The 23,469-nt window shown below is 51.8% G+C and overlaps 7 protein-coding genes across 7 annotated transcripts; 3 read left to right on the forward strand and 4 right to left on the reverse strand.

Annotated features, from left to right (window-relative positions):
• Positions 1–110: 110 nt before the first annotated feature.
• N0V96_001381 (uncharacterized protein) lies at positions 111–793 on the reverse strand (the record flags this gene model as incomplete). Its single annotated transcript, XM_053191980.2, has 2 exons — positions 111–474; positions 675–793. 2 exons carry the CDS (start codon positions 791–793, stop codon positions 111–113), a joined length of 483 nt encoding a protein of 160 aa, XP_053050588.2.
• A 2,809-nt stretch (positions 794–3,602) lies between these two features.
• On the reverse strand, positions 3,603–5,493 carry N0V96_001382 (uncharacterized protein; the record flags this gene model as incomplete). The annotated part of the gene is made up of 3 exons (XM_053191979.1): positions 3,603–4,255; positions 4,313–4,649; positions 4,699–5,493. 3 exons carry the CDS (start codon positions 5,491–5,493, stop codon positions 3,603–3,605), a joined length of 1,785 nt encoding a protein of 594 aa, XP_053050587.1.
• A 1,587-nt stretch (positions 5,494–7,080) lies between these two features.
• On the forward strand, positions 7,081–9,045 carry N0V96_001383 (uncharacterized protein; the record flags this gene model as incomplete). The annotated part of the gene is made up of 4 exons (XM_065756218.1): positions 7,081–7,358; positions 7,445–8,036; positions 8,112–8,949; positions 9,008–9,045. 4 exons carry the CDS (start codon positions 7,081–7,083, stop codon positions 9,043–9,045), a joined length of 1,746 nt encoding a protein of 581 aa, XP_065615458.1.
• Positions 9,046–10,550: 1,505 nt separating this feature from the next.
• On the forward strand, positions 10,551–12,213 carry N0V96_001384 (uncharacterized protein; the record flags this gene model as incomplete). Its single annotated transcript, XM_065756219.1, has 4 exons — positions 10,551–10,940; positions 10,996–11,358; positions 11,390–11,568; positions 11,964–12,213. The coding sequence occupies 4 exons, from the start codon at positions 10,551–10,553 to the stop codon at positions 12,211–12,213; spliced, it is 1,182 nt and encodes a 393-aa protein (XP_065615459.1).
• Positions 12,214–15,030: 2,817 nt separating this feature from the next.
• PG1_1 (Polygalacturonase 1) lies at positions 15,031–16,211 on the forward strand (the record flags this gene model as incomplete). The annotated part of the gene is made up of 2 exons (XM_053191976.1): positions 15,031–15,225; positions 15,306–16,211. 2 exons carry the CDS (start codon positions 15,031–15,033, stop codon positions 16,209–16,211), a joined length of 1,101 nt encoding a protein of 366 aa, XP_053050584.1.
• Positions 16,212–16,758: 547 nt separating this feature from the next.
• Positions 16,759–20,288, reverse strand: N0V96_001386 (uncharacterized protein; the record flags this gene model as incomplete). Its single annotated transcript, XM_053191975.2, has 10 exons — positions 16,759–18,059; positions 18,113–18,336; positions 18,391–18,582; positions 18,638–18,894; positions 18,951–19,085; positions 19,146–19,521; positions 19,579–19,694; positions 19,750–19,936; positions 19,993–20,069; positions 20,172–20,288. 10 exons carry the CDS (start codon positions 20,286–20,288, stop codon positions 16,759–16,761), a joined length of 2,982 nt encoding a protein of 993 aa, XP_053050583.1.
• Positions 20,289–21,440: 1,152 nt separating this feature from the next.
• N0V96_001387 (uncharacterized protein) lies at positions 21,441–22,647 on the reverse strand (the record flags this gene model as incomplete). The annotated part of the gene is made up of 2 exons (XM_053191974.2): positions 21,441–22,059; positions 22,127–22,647. 2 exons carry the CDS (start codon positions 22,645–22,647, stop codon positions 21,441–21,443), a joined length of 1,140 nt encoding a protein of 379 aa, XP_053050582.2.
• Between the last annotated feature and the right edge of the window lie 822 nt (positions 22,648–23,469).

The raw sequence follows: 23,469 nt of genomic DNA on the forward strand, positions 1-23,469 counted from the left end.
GTCGAGGGGTCAAACATGAGATACACAGGGACAAGGATACTTACAAGTCATGTGCGAACTACCAAGTTCCTGTTAGCTTCCCTTCTTGCTCTGAAATTACAGAAGGACACTTACCATCCAGAGTTCTTTTCAATGGCCCATCCGCAACCAGGACAAGGCTTTGTTGTCCGGCTAACGGTTACTCGACTTTGCTCTTCTTCCGCTTTTCGCCGAGCGGCGACCTTCCTCGCCAGGGCTACCGCCTTTCGGGCTCTTTCCCTTTCGGCGCGCTCTCTGGCCTCATTCTGCTGAATCTCAGCTTGCTGTTCTGCCATGAGGCCCTGCGCCATTGCCCGATCGGCATCCTCTTGCGCCTGTCGCGCCGAGTCAAACTCGTCATACTCCATCTCTATGCGCGAGCGGAAGTTTTCTGGGTCATGAAGCAGCGCATCATACTCCTGACACGACAGGTTCTCGTGCCATGTTACGTTATGGCTAAAACAAGACCGCTGACCGCAATGCAAACATGTCACAATGGGCTGATCTCCGCCGGTATCGTGAAGCTGGCCCGAGCCACAATTTGCCGTACACCAAATGAACTTATCAGCTTCAGCCATGGCAGCGCGAAGAGCCAAAGCCTCGTATCTTGGAAGACGTTAATGTTTTGATACCCAAGGGAGGTCAAGGGGGTTTACCGGGCAAATGTCTCGCCGTCTGCGTACTTCTGAATGTCGACGTATTCTAGCAACTCGCGGCATTCTGGGCACTGGATTTCAGTCCACAACTTGCTGTTCAAATCTGATTTGATGGACATTTGAAGGCACTCTAGACACGCTTCTGGTGGGTGAGTACACGTTGGAGTCACACTGAGGACGGGAAATGATGAAATATCTCTGGTCTCCGCACAGATCGGGCATTCTCGAGAACCGCACAGGTCGTTGGCTGGTAGCCGTTGCCTAGTAACAACAACATCTGTTGTGTCTGCTGCCTTGTGATATCTCTGGCCGAAACTGGGACTCGTCAGCAATGTTGAACTCAAACATGCATGTTGGCAATGAGAAGTGTCAATTCTGAATTATCCACTTCCGAACTCATTGATGAAGGCTGACGAAGAGTATTAATCGAACTCGAGGGTGCATTTACCTCAAATCATCAGCTCCGAGATCCGTGGAGCGAGACCCCGATGCAGAATCCTGCCTGCGCAGAAAGGCAACCGTCATTGCTTGCTCCTTCTGCTCAAGGAGCTCGACATAGGGGTTGTTCAAAACCAGCGACGCGACCTTTGACGTTGACCTTGACCGTGTGGGCGGTGATAGTACTGGGGGAGTACTAGCGGCAGTGCTGGAGCTGCCGCCTGTGGTCTGTGGTGAAAAGGGCGAGATATCGAAATCTTCAAGAATAGACGCTGATATTGGTCGATAGCCCCTTTGTAGCGGTGGAGTAGAGGAAGATGGAATTTCAGCCTCTGTAATGTTGCCTGTAGACTTGGCTACAGGCAGTGGGAAGTCGAAGTCTGCCAGAATATCGGCGCTTATAGCGCGGTAGTAGTTGACCCGACGTGGGACCTCCGGCAAGGGCGCTGGCGGTTGGGGCTGATCGTGACTTGCGCGCCGGACCGCTGTGCCTTGCTCGTTGTTTGAATTGTTTGATCCGTCAACATCCATAGCTAACCCCCAATCGTACGCCGGGGCGGGATCGAGCCCATCGCTGCCAAAGCCTCCCACCAGAGAGGGATTGGCGCTGGAATGATAGCTTGGTGGTAGTCCGCTGTTTGGAGGAGCGAACATCTTCGTTAAGGGGAAGTCTTCGTCATGTGGCACAAATCTGGGTGAAGGATCGTTTGGGGAGTCTGTTTGCTGCTGGCGAGAGCTTCCTCCCGGGGCTATTGTTGCGGGAATAGCTACTTGTGTCACCGTTGATACTTTTGAGATGTCTACGGATCGCTCTGAACTTCCATCAACGAGAAAGTCCGCAGGCAACAAATGAGGCGTTGAAGGGGCTGTAGTAAAATGAGACGCAATCTTCGTGGGGGACTTTGGAGCAGGAGGGTCGAATCTGAGAGTCGAGGTGGTATGGCTTTCTTCCGTGGTGTTGTTTAGCCGTTCCCCGCGCGGTGACGGGGACCATTGGGAGGGGGGCAAGGACGTGTTCGGTTCGGACTCTGACGAACTGTTTGTTGTTTGCGGATCGTGGTGAAATGCTCCAACGAATTTTCCCTTGTAAGATCGAAACATGCTGAGAGGGCGGCAAGCTGGCTGGGATGTCCCTGCTGACTGCTTGGAGTTCAACTCGGACCGTTAACCTTGCATCGCCGTCCGAGCATAGAGCTGATGCAGAAAGGCCACGAGACAACGTGTTCGTAGTGCGGCTGGACAGTTCAGGAGGCGGGTACCTATCAGCGCAGAAAGACTGGCCACAAAAGTAAAGTATGAGTATTGATTAGAGGCCGGTTACAATGCCCAGTCCAGACGAACGTTGGATAGCGACTCTAATGGCGAGGTGGTTTCGGAGACGAAACCGGGACGCAGATTCTAGGCTTAATGGCCTACGGTCATACGTCTTGTGGCTGCTGGGAGAAGTGTAATGCGGTGCTCGCGGTTTGGCAGGCGGTATATGATGTACCGTAGTTTGGCTCAACCTTGTGATGGCGTTCCTAATGAACGATGACGGCGGGCGCATGAGGCAAAGAACTGAAAGCCCATCAGATGAGGCCGAACGAGGGGCGTTGGCGAACCTTGAAGGTGGAAGGAGTTCCAGATTGACGTCCAAGTGGTTCATGCCATGGTCAGACAGCTCCGAGGCGGACCTGCCTTGAACGTTTCTTCCACTTTGGGGAAGCGATGTGTACGTACCGTAGGTAAGTACCGCTGGAGGAGGCAGATGTACCTATCCTAGCGTGGCTAGACGCCTGGACGTCTCCACAGATCGCCAGGGCTCACTCGCTAGCGCATGTCACTGCCCGTTGCCCGTCCTTAGCGGCAGCCGGCCACCTGTTAAGCCTCGCTCAACCCCGCCAAAGTCAATGGGCAGACTTCCATCGAGGGCAGCCGATTTTTGGATCCAAAGTCGGACAACCTGACATTTCACCTACTTGCCCAAGCCTAAATGAAAGACAGAACAAAGTAATATGCACATGTCTTACTTTCTTTGACTTGCTTCAGCCTTAAACGCAGTGAATAAACCGACCGGTTGGATCTATGGGAAATCCGACATAATCCGACGTGTAACTCTTTCCAGAACGCCTACACCAGGCTACAAGAACCCTGTCATCGGACATAAGCCTCACGAAAAGGGCACCTGTGATGGCCTCTTGTTTCCCACGTGGATCTGACACCTCATGAAGACTCTTCAATGACGCAGTGATACTTCATTTAATCTACACCACAAGAAGGGCCCATAGGAACCAACCCTAGGGATAATCAAGTCGACAAAGTGCGCCTAAAGATTATGTACATGTGCTGTCCTTGATGCTTTCCAATTGGGTATATCAACCAAATTAGTCCCGTAGTATATGCAAGTCAAGCTTATTTCAGCAATCCTCATATAGCAAATGCGCTTGAGCAGTGATGCTAGTGTGGGCAGTGAGCGGAGGATACCAGTGTGAGATACCTTACCCAGAGCCCCTAGCCTCCCCACCGGAAATTTGTCCATCCGCCGGCTTCCTGCCTCTCTCGATCGCTCTTGGCGTAGTAGAGGTGGCTCAAAAGTGTACGAGCCCCACTCTCCTGGAACCTATCACGCTTTTCTTGCGGCCCCCACGCGACCAGCATCTGTTGGCGTCGCACAAGCTGAGGTTCCTTGATAACATCCTTGCGGCCAATCTGTCGCATGTATAGCGCCGGCGTGAGAGTGCAAACGTTGAGCAGGTGGTGATACAGCTCCTTTTTGGTGGGTTGCGGGTCAATCTTTGTCAAATTGAAAGCTTTGCGGTTCTGTAGTATGTTCTTGCAGTCGAGTTCTTGCAAATTGTCGAGGAAGTCGGTCGAGGTTTGCATCTCGTCGTCCACACCCCAAACTATGTATGGGCTGATGTCGAAATAGAAATGGTTGGTGGAGACCTGAATCTTCTCATACAATTGCATCGCGGGCTTGATGCAAACCTGCTCAAAACCCCTGAAAAATGCATCTATCTTGTCTCTCCGGCAGAAGATTTTGAAAATACTCGCAAGTTCGATCGTTAGCTCGCGCATTTTCTTTTCCCGGCAGCCCTTGAAGTCGCGGGAGCTCAAGATTGCATTGTATGCTTCTGCCGTCCAGGTTCGTATCGCAAAGAGATCTGCCACATGAATCAGTAAAGAAGCACAAAGTGAATCATGCAAAAATATTCCCGTACCTCGCTTTGGTTCAACATGGTTCTGGAGCGCCGTTTCCACGAAGCTGAGGACTTCCACATAGTTGGCGATGGAGCCGTACATAATCTTTTGAAAAATGTTCTCGTTGATGAACCTCATGATGGTTGCAACAATAATGTCTTCATCCGTTTCTGGGAAGACTGCGCCATGAACCAGGTCAGGATACTGGTGTATGACCTGCTTCAATTTGAGGGCGTCGCTAGGCCTCCTGCGGGCAGCCGTCATTAGGTCATCGACCCCCTTTTCATGGTCGTCCAAATGGGGATCCATGAACTTGGAAACCCAATCGCTGATGCCCTCGATAAGATCATCGTATTCCTATCGGTTTATCAGTTGACTCTTGCTGGGGGTCTCGGCAGGTACTTACGCGCCCAACTTCCTCGGGGGTGAGCTCTTTGCGATAGGGCTGAAGGCTAAAGATGTGAGATTGGGCATCTCTGAGTTGTTCTTTCAAAGCTGTATTCTCTGTGTTGAGCTCATTGATTTTTGAAGCAAGAGGTGCTGTGTCTTTCTCAATCTCTGTGATGGTCGAGGTCACGGTAGACTTGATCTCGCCTATCCTCCGCTCTGCTCGTTCTACCTTCTCCTCGGCGATTTCAGCTCGAGCCATTGTTGACTTGAGCCTGTGGCGCAGCTCCATGATTTCACGACGCAGCAGCAAGTCATCACTGGCCTCTGCCTCGTCTCCGCCGTCGCGTGCATTGGGGATAACATCTTTTTCGGAAAACTCTCTTGATGGTGAGGAAATGTCAGCACCAAGGTCGATCAGATCGCATTCGACAAATGAGGATGATGTAACTGTGGAAGATGGCGACAGAGGATGACGAGAAGGATTGGAGGCAGGATAATTATTGAAACGAGTGGCAACGAGGCCTTTGGGTAGAGCTTGCCTGGGTCCGCTGCTCTGAGCCCCGTTCTCCGGAGCAGGCATCTCGACCTTGGTGAAGCCCATCGCATCAGTGTCACAAGTCGCGTGTGGGCTGACTGGCTCTATGGTGACAGCAGTTGCTTGGTTCTTGGGGGACTGTCTGTAGGTAAGTCTCGAGTCGTCGAGGATCATGGCACCAGCATCAACGTCGAGGGGTCTCTTGTCCGGAATGGGTGGGCTGTGACCGTCGGTGTTTTGCGGAAGAGTCGGGTCTACCTGTCTGAAATCCTCCATTATGCCGAAGAGCAATCCTCTAATATGGCAGCAATGAACAAGATGTTTGGATGAAGAGAGAGGACCGAGTCTACCTATGCATCAGAAGAAAGAATGACTTGGAGGGGGAAATGGGATGAGATGTTGCCGAAGGAGAGGCCTAGGGGAAGTTGCACGGACAAAAGAAGGAAGATTCCAGTGTCATGAGAAACCTACCTTACCCATGGTCGAGGACTCAGGTAAGGTACCTTGGGTACCTCGAAATGCCGCCTGTAGTGCACAGCCCAGGATAAAAGTTCAAGGTCATACATCAGACCTCATTGTGTGATAGAATCTTTCGGCTGGGAGGGGTGTCCAGAATCTGGGAGGGGTGTCCAGAATAGGAGTCCTGGAAGAACCCTCTCGACCCTCTGGAACATTTTGGGGCCCTGGTTGAGCTTGGAGTCGGCCTCTCATGGGCTTGTCTTGGTATGGATCCGTCAGAAACAAGGCAGCTTTCGGTGAAGGAGGACGGTTGCTGCATTGGACCCAAGGTAAGCTGCCTGCCCGAGTAACCCCGCCAAGCGGGGGCGGATAACGGCGGGTGGGGCACTGCTGAAATACGTACCTTTAAGGCTGACACCCTTGTTGTTCTCAGAAGTACCGATCCACTCTATCAAGGTCACTTTCTTCAACAGGCATCCTGACCTTCGTCAAGGTGGTCCAGAAACAGCTAAACACGTTGAGTAATACTGGGAGGCAGTGAGAGTTGAACGCTTTGGACTATTAGTGGCATAATAAAGACCGAAGGGTGCCTCATGAGGACGCCTGAGCTACATGGCATGGCGGACGAGTATCTCGGCGCTCAGACCTACGACATGTCGATACATCCAGACGTATCCGACAAGTGAGAACCCGCATGAGCTTGACGCATAAGGCAGTGATTTCTTCAGAGGGCTGATTGTTTTGATTCAATGGTTGATAGCTCTCGTTCATGTGCAGTCTTGGACGTGCGTCGCTTTTTTGTCTTGGTAGCCTCAGATACCTCTGAAATCTACCTACCTAAGATAAGGTAGGTTGGTCGACCAGGGAAGGAGCTACAAGTAGTTAATCGGAGCTCCCTTCCTCCACTGTTTACGCTACGCCCCGTCAAGGACATGAAGGCCAAAAAGGTTCAGCCGGAGCCTCTTGCTGCCCTGCACCCTTCAAACATTCACCCAAGCTTCATCAAGGCAGATTTCCTTTCACCTGCTGACCTCTACGTACCTTGCCCAAGCATATCTTTCCATCAAGCTCGATGTGAGCCAGCTCTTGACATCGCCCTCTTTCCTTCTTCCACCTAAAGCTCCCCTCCTTACTTCTTTCTGTCTCTTTTTACTGCGACCAGGCCATCCTGAATAATTGGAATCTCCTTCATCTTCGTCTTGGGCCTGTCAAGCCTACTCGGGTCCAGCTTCATTCGGAAAAAAGACAGGACTTCGGCTACACCGACCCAAGACCTTGATCTGTTCTGGTGACTGCCAGCCGATCATCGACTTGCCCTTGCGCCCAACGTCCATTTAAACTTGTTATCGCCTTCGCATCTATTGATACCCTCTGCATCACCCGGCAGCAAGATAACCCCAAGCCATGGACGCCTTTGACTTTGGGCAACTGTCCGTCAGCGGGCGCAAGATCATTGTCGGTATCGACTTTGGTACCACTTATTCAGGAGTAGCGTGGGCTGAAACTCAACGTCCCGATCGACGGACTGCAATCACTACCTGGCCGATCAGCAAAACCATCCGTGAGGGCGAGTCTTCGGACAAAGTTCCTACCAAGCTGCGATATGCCGGTGACGAGGTTCAATGGGGGTTTTCCATCCCCGTTACTGCACCGCAAGATGAAGTTGTCGAGTGGTTCAAGCTGTGAGTACCTTGAATTCCACCTCGCCCTGTTTCTCGGCACACTGAGCGCAGATGTCATAGGATACGACAGAGCTAATGTGTCCCAGCGATCTCGACCCCTCTCTCCAAAGCATGGGACAAGCTGTCTCCTCAGAAGCTCGAGGTGGCCGCAATGTCGACAAGCTTGTGACAGATTACATTTCTGCCCTGGGTGATCATCTTGTCTACACTCTGAAGGAAAAGCTCGGAGAGCAGGTTGTCAATACCACCCCGTTGGAATTTGTGGTCACGGTGCCTGCTATCTGGTCAGATCTCGCCAAGGACAAAACCAAGCAAGCCTGCCAGAGGGCTGCTGGCCTCAATACCGTTACCAACACTGTTGCTCCCATCCATCTTGTCTCCGAGCCCGAGGCTGCTGCCATCTATGCCTTACATGGCCTGGACCCACATGGGCTCAAGGTGGATGACACTGTGGTGGTTGTGGATGCCGGAGGAGGAACTGTGGACTTGATCTCGTACACAATTACCAGTCTCAAGCCCATTCTGGAGGTACAAGAAGCTGCTCCAGGATCTGGTGCGCTATGCGGCTCGACCTTCCTCAATATGCGCTTCGCCAAATTTCTGAAGGCTAAGCTGGGCAAGGAGGACGGATTCGATGACGAGATCATGGCCGAGGCTATGGAACAGTTCGAGAAAAAGGCAAGCTTATACCTTCAATAATCCTTTGACACTCAAGGATGTCTTGACCGGAGCTCTTTGACTAATAGTGCGCAGGTCAAGCGACAGTTCACGCTCGGTGCTGCTCCAGACGACTCTTACACCATTCCAGTTGGTGGTCTGGCCAATAACAAAGAGCTTGGAATCAACCGCGGTCGTTTCGCCTTGAAGGCATCAGATCTCCAAACAATCTTCGAGCCCGTTGTTCTGGAGTGCATCAAGCTTGTCAAAGACCAGATCACAGCAAGCAACGTGCCGATTCGTGCCATTCTCCTTGTCGGCGGTTTTGGCGCGTCCAACTATCTCAAGGAGCGCTTGCGTAACGCCATCGACAAGAGCATCCAGATCATGCAGCCGCCCAATGCTTGGCAGGCAGTTGTTCAAGGCGCCGTCATGAAGGGTCTAGCACAAGTATCTCCTGATAAGCTCACGCAGGTCAAGGTGCAGAATCGCAAGGCCAGGAAGCACTATGGCACCGAGTGGCGAAGCAAGTACGATGCTAAGCTTCACAAGCATCTCGAACAGAAGCGACACTGGTGCGGCTTGGATGGTTGCTACAAAGTGTACACCATGGAGTGGTTTATCCAACGCGGCGATAACGTCTCCGAAAACGAGCCGTTCTATACATCATTCGTATGGACCGGTCTGGTCAGCCAGGGCCGTATCAAGAAGATCAAGATGGATATCTACGCAGACCGCAACCAGAGGATTGCGCCTGTTGCTCGGGATGAGAATGTTTCAATGCTCGTTCATGTCGAAGCTGATGTCGGACACATTCCCGAGCACATGCTCTCTCGTCGCCAGGGGCTTGATGGCCAATGGTACTACGAGCTGAATTGTAAGATCGAAGCCGTCTATCTTTCGGCGTCAACCACGTACACATTGCTCTACAACAGTGAGTTCCCTAATTCACTTTGACTAAGCATCTTAACATGGACGTTAACCCTCTCTAGATCAACGGTACAACACGGTGACGGCAGAGTATGTTTGATATCGTCATGCTTTGGCTGCAGACGCATGTAGTCGGGAATGCGCCTTCGATCTGGATACGCGAGAGCTTTGGAACAGGAGATTGATGAGCACATATGAAGAGGCAATAGTGTACACAATGCAAACACCATGTGACGTTTCTATTCCAGAAATTTTGCTTCTCTGGATGAGAAGCATTAAGTGTATTGAAATTGAAGTTATATCGAGTGTTATTGTACGCCCAAATGACACTAGCATCTAGATGAATAATTTCTTGATTGATAAATGCCATGATCAAACCGCTTCGCGTGTTCCCTAGATTCTAATCGATTCCACTCGGTCAGTAAAGACTGGACTCTGTGCCAAGGATGTTACTGTTGGATGTTTTAATTCAAAGCCGTGATTGCTATGCCTCTGTACCTAGTTTCTATCCTAATATCCGCCTACCAAGGGGAAATTTAGTATCGGTTTCCCGTCGACCTTTTTATCTACGCAGGGATTGGGAAGGCTCTCGCAATGGGTGTTGTAGTTTTAAACATCGACGATGATATGATGGATGTCTCAAAGCTCTTATACCTGAACAAGTAGATCATATATTGCCTGGATCCCGGCGTTCTCCACTTCTTCTGGCAGCTGGGCCATCTTTCGCTTGTCAATCTCATCTTTGGCCCTTTAAACTTGCATTAAATACGCGAAAGAGACATCGTGGGATGTCATATAGGGATTGCGGAGGCCGCGAAAGACCAGGTTTCGAAGTGCTGGGCATGGCATCGGGTTCGTGGACGCGCGACCGTCTCTGAGTGTTTGAAGCGAGACATGTAAAGTTCGTAGGATGGGTGCAAGTGGTGGTTTGATGATTGCAATTGAGTACCTATTGGGCGTTGCGGAGAATTGGTTTCACGTCTAGCCTCCCAGACAAGATGAAATTGGAACTGGCGATGGAAGCAAAGACAGGGCGCAAAGACACTAACAATAACATCGCGATCGAAGGGAAAGCTGAGACAAATCTAGCGAGGTGCGAGGTTACATGGCGTGGGTGCTTGATTCCAAGCCTCTTGACCTGGGAACTTGGGCAAATTGGACACTCAGTGCTGATTTGGTTCAGTCCGCTGTACCTCACTGCACCCCTTGGCCGCGACGCATTGTCAGATAGGACCGAAGCCTCTGAAACAAATGAATGAAGTTTGGAAAGTTGCTCAGGTTAAGGTACTGCAAACATGATTGAATGGGGGCTTCAAACAACGCTGTACCATAAAGGGAAATCGGATAATCCTAGCTGAATGCCGATACGGTCGGGAGGCGTTATCAGTGGTCAAGATAGAGGAATCAGACCCCTGCACAAAATCTGACCGAGGCCAAATTGCATAACGGTCAAGACCTCACCCCGCGATGCGCGCGACTTTGACTTCTTTCCTCATCATATCATCAACTTCAAGGTCGCCGGGAAAGGACCAAACGGCAACACTGCTCCAACAATCAACGACATCACTTCGCTGTTCGTAACCCCAGGTAACCCCTACAATCACGATGCAAACCAGATCTGACCCTGAACAGGTTGAAGGCAGAAGCGTCGACGCCCACCGCAACGATGGCGACGAGCACACCGTCGCAGGCTGGCTCACCGTGGCCGGCTCGTTCCTCGTCTACTTCGTGTCCTTTGGCTACATGAATAGCTTCGGCTACTTCCAGGACTACTACCTCGGCCATAGTCTGGCTGGGTATCCGAGCTCGGTCATCGCGATCATCGGGTCCCTCCAGCTTGGTCTCATGAACCTCATCCAGCCTGTCGCCGGTGGCCTCGCCGATTCGTATAGCCCGAGCATCCTCTACGCTGTCGCAGCCGTCGGGGCGATTATCTCCAGCGTCGGCGTATCATTCGCCCAGCCAGGCCACATTTGGCAGTTCATCCTCACTCAAGTGCGTGTCGTAACTACTAGCCGACGTATCGAGATCGTTCTAATGTCCACAACAGGGCGTCGTCTTTGGATCAACCGCCGTGTTCGGTACAGCGGTCTCCTTGCCTCTCGCTAGTCAGCACTTTACGAGAAGACGCGCATTGGCCATTGGTATTGTCGCCAGCGGGAGCAGCGCCGGAGGCGTTTGTCTCCCCATCATGTTCTCTCACCTTGTGCCTCGCATCGGCTTCGGCTGGGCTTTGCGAATTGCTGCGCTGATTGCTCTAGTATGCTACGGGGTCGCTATCCTCGTCTCGCGACCCAAGCTGCCACGCAAGCCTGTCGAGTCTATCTGGTCGATTGTGGACTTTAATGGCTTCCGTGACCCCCGATACTCTACACTGGCGCTTGCCAATGTGGTTGGTAACTTTGGGCTTTACGTACCATTCTACTACCTAGGTATGTCTCCAGTCATTCTTGGATAACTCCACTTTGTATAGCTTCGAGTCGCTGTGTGATCTCGAAGCCGACGTCAATTTTGTCGTTTCCATGCTTGTATCATCACGTCGAGCAGTCAAGTCAGAAGTCGATGTCGTAGCGAAATTCTTTGCGGCCATGGGCATACATTTGATGCTTTCGTCGAATAACGAGTAAGCTAACCTCTTCATCAGAGCCGTACATTGCGGTTCACCATCCGGGAGCCGCGGTGAGAAACTACCTTCTCCCGCTTATCAACGGATCGAGCTTCTTCGGCCGGGTGATGTAAGTTACTGGGTCTTCCGATGTGCCATGATGAGCCCCGCACTGACGCATCCTAGCGGCGGATACGTAGCCGATCATACTGGTGGATTGAACCTCCTCTATCCACTAACGGCAATTTCGGGCATACTCTGCCTTACCTTGTGGCTTTTATCCACCAGCGTCGGCATGATTGTAGCTTTTGCCTGTTTATACGGTATATTCTTCTCATTATGCATGCATCAGACTTGCGGGGTTTCCAGTCGGCTAATCAAAATGCAGGCTTCTGCTCGGGAATATTTATCAGCGTCACACCGTCCGTGACCGTCAGGCTCTCTCCTGAAGATAAGGTCGGTGCCCGGCTGGGTGCATTTTCCATCTGGAGTGCAATTGGAGTCTTCACCGGCACGCCCATAGGCGGCGCTTTCGTCCGGCGAGGCACGCCGGAAGAGTATCAGCACCTGATTATCTTCGCCGGCATGTGCCTCGCTGCCTCGGCTGTTCTGCAGTTTGTGGCGCGCATCCTCTGTGAGAGAGACCTGCGCAAGAAGTGGTAGAAATCTTCTGCCATCGCGTAAAACGACTGGACACCACGAGGTTGGCCTGTCTTGCGCTACGGCAGCGAGCCGGCAAGCGAGGTTGGGGGCTGATTTTCTTGTCAAAGACCAGGGGGAGGATATGGGGAATAGTGGAGGGCAAGAGAGCACAGGTCGAGGAGGATCTACGCCAGGCAGGTAGTTAGTGATGTAGAGGCGGTCTAAGATGTTGGGAGGAAGTGGCAAGGGTTTGAAATGTTGAGTTGGATTATGACCATGTATCAGCACTTTGCTTCTGTTTACTTGGAGTGGAGCGCTGAGGTGGTGATATCCGCGTCGATCGGTGGGACTTCACGGAATCATCCGACTTAGATAGGAATCCAGAATATACGAACCATCTATGTAGTCTGCACAAGGTCTCTGGACACACTAAAAACACGGATGGATATATGGTTCCTAGCTTCCAGTCCAGGTAGTCAACTGAATTGTGGTAGACATAATCCCGGTTGATGTTACCTCAAATATGGAGGCCCATGCTTTATTGGTTGTATGGATGCACTTCCGCTACTTCTTGGCAGCCAAGAAATAGTCCAGCCTCCTCAACTACACGTCAATAAAATATGAAGAATAAGCTCTGTATCATTAGTGAGAACCAGACCTATCAAATTACTACTTGAATGCGGATAAATGGATTTTTTTAATTGTTCAGCATCAAACGGCCTCATCACGATATCTGCCGGAGAGTGTCCGAAATGAGATAGCTTTCTGTGAATAAGAGCATAAGGTAGGTAACCATACTAAGGCAAATCACATGAGGCACAAGCCAAGTATCTACGTCATGAGATCAAAAAGCAGGAAGAATTTTGGCATGTCTGTGTTCTTCTATTAAATGTGCTGATCTGCATTTGTTAAGTGGAATAATCTCTCGCGTCACTCTGGAGCAATGCTCGGTAGATTGGATAACTTATCACCACAGTCCAGACGTCCAGTCTTGACGAGAACTGATGATCACATGTTGAATGAAGTCTCTATTCGCTGAGTTTCATATTTACAGACTGCGACTAGTCAAACTCTACGAGTTGCCTGGATCCAGCAACCGCAGAACTGTGAAGTTGCCTTAGAATCGGCGTTTGAGTCTCGGAAAAAGACCACCATGATCCCCGGATAGCCGAGACTCATCTTTCTGCCGCAGCAGGACTATTTTGTGGCTGCCACATGAGTTGTGGATAGAAGCCATAAACTTTTCTTTTCAACGTGGGAACCCTGGTTAACCCGGTGCTTTCCGCAGTTGTTGGTTCGCATTAATCCCGCTCACAGTCCAAATTCTGCACAGTCCAAATTCTCAACGATCGCTCATATTTCTGCCGTGGCTTGAGGGACTATTCCACTTAATAGACAAAGCAGAATGAGGCAATCCACATAGTGAGGTGGTAATTCTTCTCCATGCTGCCGCCACTCAGGGGAAATCAACACAGCCTTTGTGATATCTGACATGTTGGATGTAAGCCTCCCGAGCGGTCAAAAGCAGTTGTGGGACATGACCTTATTAGCCTCCGGGTTATCTTTCGGGGTATATTTGTTCTGCTCGGCGCTTACGGCTGGAGAATTATCGTTTGTCACCGGTCCCATCAGCAATTCAATTGCGTTCCACCTTACTCAAGCTCTGCTCAAGTAATCTGCGCGAACTTAGGCTACAAGAACGTGGAAACATTCAGAGAACCGGTGATGTGGTAAACACGGCGGGCCGGGTAGTGGCATGCGTTCAGAAAGACTTTGCAAACAAAGGTATCGGTAATGAGCCAAGAAACAATTTGAAAGTTGATTTTTGAGGCGAACTCACCAAGTCATGAAGTAAAAGCAAAGCGGACTTCAAAGAGGGGGGAATGGAGTCGTGCTTTCGCCCGCTAATGAGTGTGGGCAGAATGAGGTTTATTATCGCGAAATGGAAGCACCTTTTGAAAAGTCAGTTTTATTGCTGCTATGCGTGATAAGAAAACTGCATAGCATCTGGCCACTGCGTTCTTTCGGTCTGTGAGACTTTCTGGACTATGGAGCTGACTTGCAGGCTAGCAAGATGGCGTTGAACTCTGTTAGATGCACAGCGCACGAGGCACATTTCGCAACGTGTCTAGGTATGATGTAAGAACAATTCCACTTTCACGAGAAAAATATGACAGAAGAAAACAAGTGAAGGGAGAAGGTTTTCGAGTTGGAAGGCACAAACCTGGGGAAGCTTAGGTTTCGTCGTTGCGCGAACACCTATAGCCCCCATCTATATCAAGCGAATGAAGGTTTTCGGCAAACCCTCGTTGAGGCTCCTTCCGAACTTCCCACACACCACTCCACAGCTTAAGCAGATATACTATATTCGAGACAAGCTTATTTGAGTAGTCCTTCTAGACGCAATCTCTGTGAGTGCGAGCCCAAGATGACGCCAGTGCTTTGTTCCCAGGAAAAAGAAATGTTCTCCGGGCGTCCAACGATGGCGATCCTTGCCGGCGTTTGCCCCAAGTTTAGGTAGCCATCCTATGTCTGAATGACTCGGCCGGCGGTCACCCCTGTTCTTGATATATCACGGTGAACACAAGCTTTGATTGACAGTCTTGGCAGAGCCCTGCTGAGAACGCCTCCAATTGGGATATAAATCAATCAGTTCCCACGGCCTTGGCAATGATTTAGATATCTCTCGAACTGTCACTAGCAGATCTTCTACTCTGATCATTACCATCCTTTGAGCTTTGGCTCGTCCATTCTTTTTTCGTTTACTCACTCGTACTTATCGCCCTAGGGCACTCGACATAACCAACTCCTTCATCACAAACATTTCTGCTTTCAAACATGGTTTCTTTCTTCGCTCTCGCTGGCCTGGCTGCCACCGCTCTGGCTGCGCCTGTTAGCCAATCCGGCTGCACTTTCACCGACGCCAATGCTGCCATGAAGGGCAAGGCTGGCTGCTCGAACATTGTCTTGAAGGATATCGCTGTCCCCGCTGGAGTCACTCTTGACTTGACTGGCCTCAAGTCGGGTGCTACCGTACGTTGATTTCTAAACCTCGCCTGTCGTGGTCAATAGGCCACCGTTCTCTGTGTCAGGCTTACCAATAAAACCAATAGGTTACCTTCCAAGGCAAGACTACCTTCGGATACAAGGAGTGGGCTGGTCCCCTCATTTCCGTCTCGGGCTCCAATGTCAACGTCGTCGGCGCCTCCGGTCATGTGATTGACTGTGGTGGCCAGCGCTGGTGGGATTGCCAGGGCAGCAACGGTGGCAAGACGAAGCCCAAGTTCTTCGCTGCCCACTCTCTGCAAAACTCCAACATTCGCGGCCTTAACGTGCTCAACACCCCTGTTCAGGCCTTCTCCATCAACACCTGCACCAACCTGGGCATCTACGATGTCAAGATCGACGACTCTGCCGGTGACGGCGGTTCCCAGTGCGGCCACAACACCGACGGCTTCGACGTTGGTTCTTCCAGCGGTATTTACATCTCTGGTTGCACTGTCAAGAACCAGGATGACTGCCTTGCTATTAACTCTGGTTCCAACATCACTTTCGTCGACGGCACTTGCATTGGCGGTCACGGTCTTTCCATCGGATCCGTTGGTGGACGCTCTAACAACGTCGTCAAGACCGTTCGCATCCTCAACTCCAAGATTATTGACTCGGACAACGGCGTCAGAATCAAGACCGTTGCTGGTGCAACCGGCGCTGTTTCGGACGTCGTCTACTCCGGTATTACCATGACTGGTATCAACAAGTATGGCGTTATCATTCAGCAGGACTACAAGAACGGATCTCCTACCGGCAAGCCCACCAGCGGTGTCCCCATTACCGATCTTACCGTCAGCAAGATTACCGGAAACATCAAGTCTTCCGGTACCGATGTTCAGGTTCTTTGCGGATCCGGCGCTTGCCGCAACTGGAAATGGGAGGGTGTCAACGTTTCTGGTGGTCAGAAGGCTGCCAAGGCTCTCAACGTCCCGCAGAGCGCGATCCAGAGCGTCAACACCAAGTTGTAATCGGCTGCTAGCACGAATGTCGTCAGCATCTGTTGAAGTGGGATCATTATGTACATGGTGAGCCGGTCTCTTTATCAGTCTGGATGTAGCTCATGAAACTTGCCACCGAGTGGGGTCCCACGACCAGCGGACGGCGAATTTTGTTCTTTTGTATGCAAATATGTATATCGTATCATCTTGCTGGTCACGATATGAACATAGATTTAAACCTTAAACAAAATCAAATATTGTACATCTCAAGTGACTTCAAGTTGTCTAGCCTATGAACCTTCCGCGTTGTGGGTTCTTCGAAATTTGGTCATGTCTTGATTCCGGCGTTGAAGTTCAAATGCACCTTTTACTGGTAGAATATAATCACTAGGAAGGATTCATTCACGCGAATCGTTTTCCGGAAGAAGACATGACAGTTGCTACTAGTAGCTAGTCAAGCGTACTTAGAACCTTGAGATTATGAGTCCTGGTACCTTGGCTCGAGGAGAATCTTATGGAATTGTCACCAGTAAAACATGCCATGCATGCATAGAACAGCTTTGTGATCGGAGATCTTTCAGTAGGCTCCTTTCCTTTCAGTCCACTTCGGCTGCGGCGCAGGCGTCACCTTCCCGAAACCAGTTGCGCTGACCATGCCAACTTCCCACTTGAGCCCCTCAACCTTGGCGCCGCCCTTCTCCATGGCCCAGAGAGTGATCCCCAGATGGTTGGATCCCTGGTAGTTAAGAATGCCCTCGGGAATAGGGAAGCGAGCCTGTGGGCCGACATGGTGCACGAACTTGCCAAATTGGTACCCGTTCACAAAGATCTGAGCGCGGTACGCCGTGGCTGTGGTATTGGCAAAAGTCAAGGACAGCGGAATATCGAAGCCGGTGGGGAGGTCGAGGTCAAAAGTCGCAGAGTAGTAGGCAATTCCGGGCTTTTCAATTCCCGCGGAGGGACCCTTGCTGTCTTCCCAAGAGGCCGACGGAGGTTGGGGCCAGTGGTAGCCCTGTCGCTCGATGAAGAGCCCACCCTCGTTGAGAGGACCGCGTTCTCCGTCGGCGTAATCCTCACCACCCAAGTTGCCGGTGATCTTCCACTTGATGTCGGACTGCTCGTGGCCTGCAAGATTGTAGTTGAGGATGCCGCGGGGGTTCTTCTGCTGCTCTTCGCCGACCACCCAGTTGCCGTTCAGACCCATGTGATCGACGACGACTGTGAAGACGTAGTCTGTGTCCTTGGTCAACTGAGGCAGGGTGAAAGTGCTGTTGTAGGCGGGTGACACGGCGTTTCCGACCCAGGAACCGATAAACTCGTCGTTTAGCCATACTGAAGCACCATAGGCATTGCCTCCCTGGGTGGTGATGTTGAAAGTCGTTTCATCGCCGTTGGCAGTGAAGTGACCGCGATAGAGAAGCGAGCTGGTGTGATAGCCGTAGTCTCCACCGTACAAGCTGGTGGGAGTCTTGAGAGGGTTTGCGGTGTTGAACGTCTTCTCGAGGTCCGCGGCCGTCCACGACTCGTCAGAGTAGTCTGATTTGATTTCTGGCAAACTGTCGACATACTTCCAGCTGAGCTGGCTGATGCACGGTAGCTTGATCTCAGGAGTGGAGAATTCGACTTTGGCGGTCACAGCTCCGTGGTCATCCTGCTTGAAGTCAAGAGACTTGCCGTTGAAGTTCAGAGTCTTCAGAGATGACGGAGCGCCGCCAATAATCTCAATAGCAGTTGTGCTGTTGACGTCGCCAGAAAAGCTGATGGAGTCTCCGTTAACGGCAACGTTACGAACGAGGTATCCAGCCTTGACGATGACATCAGAGGTTCCGAAGTCACCGACGGCGGGAGGGACCCAGAAGTTGTATGCCTCATTACGAGCTAGAGGATTTTTGGTCAGATGAGATGGCGTGGGATTTCTTGGGAGGACTTACTCAGGAGGTACACGTAGAAGTTTTCGTGTACGCGGACGACCTTGCGCTCGTCTGATACGGCCCAGCCCAAGACGGTGTAGCCGTCCTTCTGCTCGATAGTGACATCTGAGCCTTCTATGACATTTGCATCAGTGACATCGGCTTGTTCACCTTCGATAGCAAGCTCATGATGCTCATCGGCACCTCCGTACACGATCAGCACGGTCTTATCGGCGTACTTTTTCCTGCAAAAATGTTAGAAAAGCGTCACGGCTGCTTGACCCTGGTTGCCTGCTTACCAGGTATAGATCTCAGCTGTGGAGTATACCAGGCTCTTGTCTCCAACAGGATAGTCGCTGACGTGGATCTTCGAGTCGCGCCTGGTCAAGTACAGGCTATCGCTGAGTTGGGGAACTTCCAGTTCACCATACTTGACAGTCTTGACCTTCAACTTGTAGGCTGTTGTCTCAAGGGAATCGTACTTTGTATGCCTGCCGCACGACGTGTTAGGATTAACTCAGAGTTGAGGGTAGAGTATTGATATACCTCGTGATGTAGAACTTGGTGGTGTTAGTTGTTGCCGGGGTCACGGTGATCGCGGCGTTGTTGGTCCACTCAAGGGAGGCGTTGAATCGATCGGCCACGAGATAGGCAGGGGACACGTGAAGGAAGTTGGACTGAAGCTTAGTCTCGCTGTATTTTTCACGGTTGACTAGACGTTCCTCGGTGATCTGCGCACCGTAGTCGTACGAGGTGTAGCCATCGGAGTGTCCAAGGTTACCCCAGTTCGTACCACCCCAAGTCTGCCGAATCTCATTAGCACATTAGAGACACTTGAGGGACGTACTGAGACGCTTACCATGTAGATGTTGAAGATGGTCACTCCGACGGCGTAGTTGTTCTTGTACAGTACACGCTCGAATTCGTGGTTGAGAAGGGCGGCGCAATACTCAAAGCCGGCACCTCCCCACGGCTGGAAGCCGCCGCCTTGGAACTACACGTTGTCAGTCTATACCTGGAGTAACCTAGCCAACAAGACCTTGGTTCCACATACCTCCACGATAGTGTACGGAGTCGTCGGGGCAATAGCATTGTTCGTCGTGAGCCAATCAGTTGGGAGACCATTCTCAGGCCAGATCGTAGGGTTCCAGCAGTCGAAGCCCAGCGGGTATCCATCGTGCCCGTAGATATCGACCTTGGCGGGCGTAAGCGCTGTGATGGCACCCAGCTGCCAAGCCTCATTATTGACGTACGGCACAACAACCCCGTGGCTGCGAAATTGATTATCGACGTACTTCCAGTAGTCGTAGTCGGGGAACGGGTATGGGTCGACGGCAGCGTTGTACTCGTTCTCCATTTGGAAAAGAACGACAGGTCCTCCGTTGGTAATTTGGGCTTTGGCGATGATGCTTCCGAGGGTTGCAGTGTAACTGTGCCTGTCAGTTGACGATTCGTTACGCCATTGGCGTTGATTCGTGTTGACTTACTTGTCGGTTGCCTTCAGGTAGGCTTCATCGCCAGTCCTGAGAGCTCCTTGGACTCTCTGGAGCCAACCAGGGAAACCTCCTCCCGTGACTTCAGCATTGATGTACGGTCCCGGCCGCTTGAATACGTATTAGTTGTTATGTTCCTGGGAGAACATCTGACGAGTGACCTACAGCAAAAAGGTAGAGTCCAGCCTTCTCGGCGGCCTCGAAGAGTGGCTCGAGAGCGAAAATACCCTCAGCCCGAACCTCGCCCGGCTTTGCCTCCAACAGTCCCCAATTGACGTAGAAGGACACCGAGTTATAGCCAGCTGCCTTAATCTTTTGGAGAATGTCGAGCCATAGGGATGGAACCGGCATTCTACACACGACGGTCAGTGGGTTTATGACTTCTTTTATGTCATAATACCGGCCTACCTGAAGGCATGGAACTCGGCGCTAAAGATCATCAATCTCTCGCCATTGATGAACAAGCTTTTGTCGTCCCATGTAACCTAGTTATGTCAGTCAATGCTTTTCTGGTAGCCTTAAGAGAACACCAAGTAAGGTCTTGTTCAAGTTCTTGTCGCTCTCAAGGCCATTTTTGACAGACTCACAATGTCCTGCTGCCTTCCATTGAGGAGCTTCAGATCCGTCCCAATGGCTCTGGCATTGACTCCATCAAGCCAGGCTAAGGCCAGTAGGGAAAGAGCCTTGAGACGTGACGGCAACATCTTGATTGTTCGCTAGCAGCACTCTCGAAGCCGTGCTTAAACTGCAGCTGTGCAACATCAAAAGAGACGGCCTGGGGACAGGTCTATGAAGCGCGGGGCTAGTTGTTATTTGACGAAAGACAACAAAGTTCCAGCTTATACAAGCGACGGACCGAGAATGTCACCATCCCCAACCTTGAACTCCACGTAGCGGCGGAATCATCGGCATTGCTGGGATCTGAATGGCTGAGCAACACCTGGCATCGCAGCACCATCATTACAATCTCAATTTCCCCCTCTCTTACCCCAACTTTGAGAGTGTATGGTCATCGGTCCACGGATATGGGATGTCATAATAGGACATGACGTGCATGCATGTATCTTGCATCGTATTTGCTTGAACACATAGGACAGCACGGAGGAAACTGGGGGCCGTGGTAGACATTGGTAGACATTGGCTCTTTCACCGCATCTCCATCCGAACCTCCAGCTGTTAGTTCTTCCCCGCTCATGAGCCCCGCGTTTGTCGGCTAACCACCTGTTCGTCCCTTGTCTCCCAAGACGGGCTAAGACGTGGTAGGGTTTCCCATGCGGGGAGTTGCGCCACCTCCAACGGCCCGCACGTCCGGGGCAGCCCAGGAACGCATCGAAACTTCCGTCCATACGAAGCCCGGTCTTTGAAGCTAAACGGCGGCGGAGAAATTGGCCAAGGTTTCTGGTCTCTCGGCTGTTGTTCTCAGCACCTGAGTGAAATCACCGCACTCTTCTGCCTATGCCCGCGAATTTTCCGGCTTCCTTTGGGATCAATCTCTCTGGCGGAGCACTTGCTTGTGAGTTCGAGACACTGTCAGTGCATGTAGCTTCTAAAAGTACGGATATAAACACACTTTAGTCACATGCAGGCACACAGTTTGAGGACCGCCAAGAGGTAATATCCGCCAGGTAAATTGCGTCACGTGGAGGCAGACAGCTCAGAGGAGACACGCATTCGCGGTGCAAAGAAGCGGAAAACTTGACGGGAACATCATACGTAGTGGCTGGTGAATGTCAATCATTCAACAATGTCTCATTATGGCGTTGATCGCGTGTATGTACTTGGCGTGTGAGCATAGGGCACGTCTTCCAAACGACCGGCCCGAACTTTAGTTATTTACATGAATTTCTTGGCAATCCTCATGCCTGCTTGAGGCCCAAGAGCTCGGTAAGCTTGAGCATGCTGACGGTAACCTTATTCGTGGTGCTGGGAGGCAGGACGCCAGCACCCATGATGAGGAGATAATCAGGATCCTCTTCCATGATCCGCAGGTTGCGGGTGTATGCGCCGGCCTCAGGAGAGTCGTACGCGACCCACGCACTCGGGTCGCCGCCGCGGCGGTTGATGAAGAGAGGGGCGCTGTTGCTTGACACGACAATGGTGCCATTACAGCCACCGACGGGAGACCAGACGACGTTAGGGCTGTTGATGGGGAACACACCGCCATTGGTGCTGTTGATGTACATGTCAGGAGCATCCGCGAACTTGCGGGGGTCCTTTGCGATGCGGTAGTAGATGGGGAACGCGTAGGTCGGGATGATAGGGGCGCCGCCCCATTCAAAGGTGTACATGTAGTCGCCGTTGGCGAGCTGGGTGACGAAGGGCATGCCGGGGCGGTCGGTGTATGTTGGGTAGGATACATCGGTAACGACGGCTGACCAGTTCTTGAGGTCTTTTGTGGTCTGGTGGGAGATCTCCTGGCCGTGCTCGGCTGAGCGCTGGTCGGCGTAGTAGAGAATCAAGTCGTCCTCAAAGATGCTACATTTGGTGTTAGCAAAACTAGGCTATCCTAGGTGCATTGCGGTTCTAATTGCCCATGACTTACAGAATGAAAGGCTCCCAGACGGGAGTCTCCTCGTTGTTGGGGATAGCGCGACCACCACGGGCGACGTGGGAGAGGAACTCCCAAGTGCGACCCTTGTCCTTAGAAGCATAGAGGTCGATTTGAGTCTCGCTGAGGTCGGTGGGAATGCTGTTACCGGCCAATAGCACGGTTCCAGCAGGGAAGCCTGCGAAGTCCTCGCGGAGCTCGTACAGGAAGGGCTGGTAACGCAAGCCCCAGTTGTTGACCTGGTCGTGGACCTGGCCAACTTCCTCCCACGTGAGACCACCGTCTAGGGACTCGTAGATGGGAAACCAGACCAGAGGGGGCTCCGGTGAGTAGTTCTCCCAAGTTCCCAAAAGACGACCGTCATCGAGCTGAACGGTGCGAGGGTACAGCACGCGAGGGTCTGTGTAGTTGTCGGGCGGCTGGAAAATGAGGTTGCGCTCAAAGGTCTCGAGAGCAGAGGCAAATCCGCAAGTGAGGGCGCCTACGGCGGCGATGAGGGCGGATCGGAGCATCATGACGGCTGCTGCTGCGACTCGACGATCTCTGCAGGATGCGACTCGTCTGAAGAACGATGTGCGAAAATACGAAGGCACTTCTCCCCGGACCGAGAAGCAAAGCACCTTTTATAAGGTAGCATTGAACATCACGTCCCTCACTGCTTGACCCATGGGATTGGTTCCAGAAGAGCAAGTGAGCTGGGGCCGATGACCATGGCAAACTGCACGATGCGACCTTGTCCGAGCCATGAGCTTCCTCTCGGTTACCTCGGCCATGTGGCGACTCCCCATAACCTTCTTAACCCTGGCTCAGCTCCCCCAGACTGGAGAAGCCTGGAGAAACATTGTCGTTGGCAAGCAGGGCTTAGATGTCAAAGAGGAGCTTCCATAGGGTGAAGCACGAATCGGCCACTGACTGGGAGTACCGCTGCGCAGCAACTGTATGCGCTCCAAACAAACAACTTACGGCCGATGATGATGATTAGAGTCACGGAACTTGACGACATGGTTGTGCCGAGATGGAAAGGAAATAAGATTGGGGTTGCGGGAGCCGGGCCAATGTTATCTCGAGCTCCGCCGTACAAACTTGCTCTTTTCCGGTGAACCCCAAGACTTTGAGCTGTGGGGTTCGTGCGGGGGAATGGAGTCAAGTACCGAAGTTGCTCGCGGAAGATGCGCACCAATCATTTTAGCCAATTCCTCGGTGGTAATGCTCGCGCTTGGTTTAGCTGGACTCGTTTGCCTGCGCCTACATCTGGGCTATGAGGCCGCTCTCGACGAGGGGAGGAGATGGGGCTGTGGATTGCCAAGCTGGTAGAGCTCGATAATGTTCCGGGAAGA

Source organism: Colletotrichum fioriniae (genome assembly GCF_027942845.1).
Source record: "Colletotrichum fioriniae strain IMI 355084 chromosome Unknown scaffold_1, whole genome shotgun sequence".
NCBI lineage: Eukaryota > Fungi > Ascomycota > Sordariomycetes > Glomerellales > Glomerellaceae > Colletotrichum > Colletotrichum fioriniae.